Raw genomic sequence first — 4,665 nt, forward strand, 5'->3', positions numbered from 1 at the left:
GTACCTGCATTTTTAAGACCTAGGATTCTTCCATTATGGATCCAACGCTCCTGTATGAGGGCCACGCCACGTCTTAGCCCTCCACAACAAACCTACGACAGAGGACTGCCGAGGCTGCCTTACAGTGATGCAGATTAATCTGTATCACCTTCATATGTCCAACCACAGCTGCCGGTGTTGGTGCTGGGCTACTTGCCGGCTAAGGGGGTGGGTACAGGACTGACCATACCCCCTTAACCAGCTGAACCACACGCATCTGGGATGTCGGGAATGTCCGACATGGAGCCCTGGTTGATATCACCTAGTTCTCCTGCCAGATCAAAGTCCGACATCTCAGTAACAGAGTCTTCTGCCACCGCTTCAGGCTGCACTGGGGTGTTAGGATTTTTAAGGACTTTAAAAGTCCCCCTATCCACCCCTGTGTAGGCAGAAAATCCAGCCTCCTTTAAAACTGCAACAGAATCTTCATCCATCTAATGAAGTTCTTGTCACAGACAGAGGTGACCACTTTCCAACGACTCGTAATGAGCTTGTTGTTATAGAGGTGCAGCGTCTTTAGAAGGACTTCTGGACCCTTCGTCCAGACATCCTTAGTCCTGAAGGCGACCTTGACCGGTTTCGGTAGTTCACTAGCCTTTATTACTAAAAGTTTCGTTCCCTTCAAAAACAGTCATTCTGGTCAAAGGCCTTCCTTAACCACTCCCGGGTTGAAGCAACCCCACAAAGATATGTGATGGCACCTCCGACCAGCTGGAAATTTCTCATTAGAGGAAGAGGTTCACCCGAAGGTGTCCCAACAATTTTCTCCAAAATCCCACGCTGGACGGCGCCCATCTCCTCCTCTGTGATAAGGTTGTTCGGAAAGCCTTCTTTTACAATGGCCATCTTAAGCAACCCTACTGCGTCACTATAGGACATTCGACGCTCCTTAACCTTTTTGGCCGCAGAAGGAGATGACCCAGGCGAGGGATTGGAATCATCCGACCTGAGCCTCTTAAGTGAAGGGGTTTCGTTTCACCCGAGGATGACTGAACCTCCTTCTTAGCGATCCTTGCAGTCTTGCGGCGTGCATTGCGTATCGACGTTTTTGAGGGTTGGGTAACTGTTTAGTTAGCTACCGTTAACTAAAGAATTTCATACGTAATAACTTTTGATGAGGTTTTATTAGCTCTATTGAAGTTACAGGTTGAAATGACAGAGAGTAAATGACTGCCGATTCATATTCTACCGGCCGTATTTATATGCGGTTAAAAAAACCATATTTACAATCTAAAAATACACTAGTCTAAAATATAGACAAACGTCATTATGCAACATCCTTCCCTTAGTTCCGTTACACAATACTAGAACTATATCGGATCGGTTGCCTGATTTCGCATCCGGATCTCGAATGAATTTTCTTCGGAGACGAATCTTTTCTTACGCTAGATGTCGAGGTTGCGGTTGACGAACTGGTAGTGGTTTCGGTTGGCGTGGATCAGCGTCTTCTGCCGGAACTTCGTTACGATTCGAATCATCTGGAGGAACTGATCTGGAGGGGTTGTCGTCTGGTCTTTGATTGGATCTCCCTTGGAGAGTTCGTACTCTGGTGACGACAACTACTCGATTTGCCGTGTACGAGGTATTATACGTTTTGACTGGCGAACTTCGTTGACTCGATTCGACGTCGTTCGCTTCTCCGGTTGAACTTTCTGGGATAGGAACTAGGTGAAACCTGTTGCGACGAACAGTGCCGTTTGGTGTTAGGATATGATATGATCGAGGCTCTTTAGCTGGTTCTACGATCGTGCCTTGGCGTCGCAGGTCGATTATCCATACTGTTTCTCCCTTGTTCAATGGTCGTAGCGTTTTCACCTTGTGTCGTCGGTCGTAGTTTTCCTTTATTCTCCGTCCGCGATTTTTCTCTTTATCAGCGACAGTATCTCTAGGTGGAGCAGAGGGTTCTAGTTGCGTAGGTGTGATTGGAACAGTGGATCGAAGTTTTCTGCCCATCAAGAGTTCAGATGGACTATATCCATTTGAGAGCGGCGTCGTTCGATACGAGAGTAATGCGAGGTACGGGTCTTCGGATTTCTTCATTTGTTTCTTTACGACTTTGATCGCAGCCTCAACGCTGCTTTGTGGGTAACGTGGGCTGGATGTCGTGATTTTAAATCCATAATCTTTTGCGAAAGCGCGGAATTCTGATGACCGTATCCGCTGGAATTGCGGACCGTTGTCGCTGCGGACTGTTTCGGGAATGCCATGAGTTGCAAAGATCGATTTGATGCGTAGTATGACGGCACTCGTACCTCAAAGAAACGTGAGTAGTAATTAGTCACCAAAATATACCACTGCTTTTCCAGGTAGAAGAGGTTCATTGCGACTATTTGCCATGGTTGATCCGGGAATTCGGAGGGTTGCAGTGGTTCGTGTGGATTGCATGACTCTTTGATACATGCAAAGCAGCATTTGACTTTCTCTTCGATGGCTTTTGACAGACCGGGCCACCATACCGTTGATTTGGCTCGTTCTCGACATTTGGTAATCCCTTGGTGTCCTTCATGGATTTTGGACAGGATTTCCTTGTGGAGAACCTTCGGTGTGTAGATCCTGGATTCGTACATTATGAGTCCGTCTTGAACAGTAAGTTCGTTTCGATGGGGATAGAATTGACCACAGGACTCATCTACGCGATCCTTCGCTGGCCAGCCTTCTGAAATGTGGTGGATCAATTTTTTACAGGTGTTGTCTTCGGACAACTTTCCAAATTTCTGCAAGTCTTACGTCAGAGGATGGAAAACTCGTCGTGACCAAGTGGACGTGGGCTGATATTTCTTGTTCCAGCTCGGGACTTCCAATGTCCGGAAGTGGACTACGTGAAAGTGTATCCGCCACAATGAGTCTTTGCCAGGAATGTACTTGACTGTATAGTCAAAACGCATCATCCGTATACGGAGTCTTTGCAATCTTGGTGACATATCGTCCAAGTGTTTAGTCTGGAGGATTGCGACCAGTGGCTTATGGTTCGTTTCTAGTTCGATCTGTATTCCGGCCACATAATCTCGAAAACGTTCAGACGCCCAAGCCAATGCCAGCGCCTCTTTCTCAATTTGGGCATATCGTTTTTCGGCTTCTGAGAGTGTATTCGAGCCATAAGACACTGGGCGGACTTGACCATCTAGCTGTCTTTGCTTTAGCTCCGCTCCGATACCAAATGATGATGCGTCTGCTGCGATGATGGTTGGTAGTGACGGGTCATAAACGGTGAGTATTGGTGCCTTGCTAAGAATCTTTTGGACTTTCTCGAAGGCATCCTCTTGAACAGGTCCCCAACACCATTCGTTCTTCGTGCTACACAGTGAATTCAAAGGTTGCAACATGGCGGACATGTTAGGAATTAATTTTCCGAGGTAGTTGATCATACCCAATAGCCATTTTAGGTATTTGGGTGTTTCGGGTTTCGGGAACTTCATGATCGCTGCTACTTTCTCGAGATCTGGTTTAATTCCTTCTGCGTCTATGATGTGGCCCAAGAATTTGACGTTGGTGACTGAAAACTGACATTTGGATTCATTTAGTGTGATCCCGGCTTACGTCAGTCGTTCGAGAACTTCACGTAACCGATGGTCGTGCTCGCTTTGGTTCTTCCCCCAGATCAAGATGTCATCCTGTAGATTTGTTACGCCCGTTATTCCTTCGAGGCATTCTCTTATTCGTCGTTGAAAATGTTCCGAAGCGGAGCTTAATCCTAACGGGAGGCGGTTGAAGAAGAACCTTCCGAACGGCGTAATGAAGGTGGTGAGGCGTGCTGATTCTGTATCCAGGGGTATTTGCCAGTATCCACTGACGGCATCCAGTTTCGAAAATACTTTGGCACCGGTTAGTTTTCCAAAGATGTGATCTACCGCTGGTAACTGGAAACGTTCTCTCTTGACATATTTATTCAACTCTGTGAGATCGACGCATATCCGAACTTGTGTGGATTATTTTCTTATGACGACCATCGGGGCGCACCAATCTGTCGGTTCTTCGATCGGTGTAATGACCTTGTTCTCCAACATACGGTCGATCTCGTCTTTCACCTGCTGCATCAGTGGTAAGGCAACTATCCGTGCTGATGGTAGGGCATACGGTTTGGGATTTTCCTGAAGACGTATGGTGTACGGCTTCTGGGTTTTGCCCAGACCAGTGAAGAGAGTTGGAAAGTCTCTAAGGATTTCTTTCGGTTGCCCTGTGTCATTGGCAACGGCTGGGTTACCCGAGTCTTCTACAACGGCGTCAATTCTCGTTATGATTTGTAGCGCTTGGCTTGCTTCTAGGCTCAAGAGTGGAGTTTCTAGGTCCGGTATGACGTAGAGAGTTTCGTTCATCTTGCGGCCTTGGTACTCTAGTCGTGCTTTGATCATTCCCAGACATTATCTCTTTTCGACCTGGTCCAAATAGTCGTCTGTCTGATTCTTGTATCAGTCGGGACTGAATCATTCGGTTTGATATAGCGCTGACTTCGGCTCCGGTGTCAATCTTGAAGTTCACAAGTTGACCGTCGACCCGAATCCTAGCGATCCATTTTTTCATTCTGCCGCTGTAATAGTTAGTGTAGGGAGCTGTTGGCTCGTACGCGTGGCATGCAGTCGCCTTCTTCTTGCCCGGTCAGTTTAAAAGACTCAAAGATGGTTTCCGCCT

General features: G+C 47.1%; 1 protein-coding gene across 1 annotated transcript; it reads right to left on the reverse strand.

Annotated features, from left to right (window-relative positions):
- Positions 1–3,965: 3,965 nt before the first annotated feature.
- Positions 3,966–4,388, reverse strand: LOC149933434 (uncharacterized). Its single transcript, XM_090157296.1, has one exon. The coding sequence runs from the start codon at positions 4,386–4,388 to the stop codon at positions 3,966–3,968; it is 423 nt and encodes a 140-aa protein (XP_090013422.1).
- Positions 4,389–4,665: the final 277 nt, after the last annotated feature.

Source organism: Leiobunum rupestre, chromosome 8 (assembly GCF_980474605.1).
Source record: "Leiobunum rupestre chromosome 8, qqLeiRupe1.1.hap1, whole genome shotgun sequence".
In the NCBI taxonomy this organism is placed as follows: domain Eukaryota; kingdom Metazoa; phylum Arthropoda; class Arachnida; order Opiliones; family Sclerosomatidae; genus Leiobunum; species Leiobunum rupestre.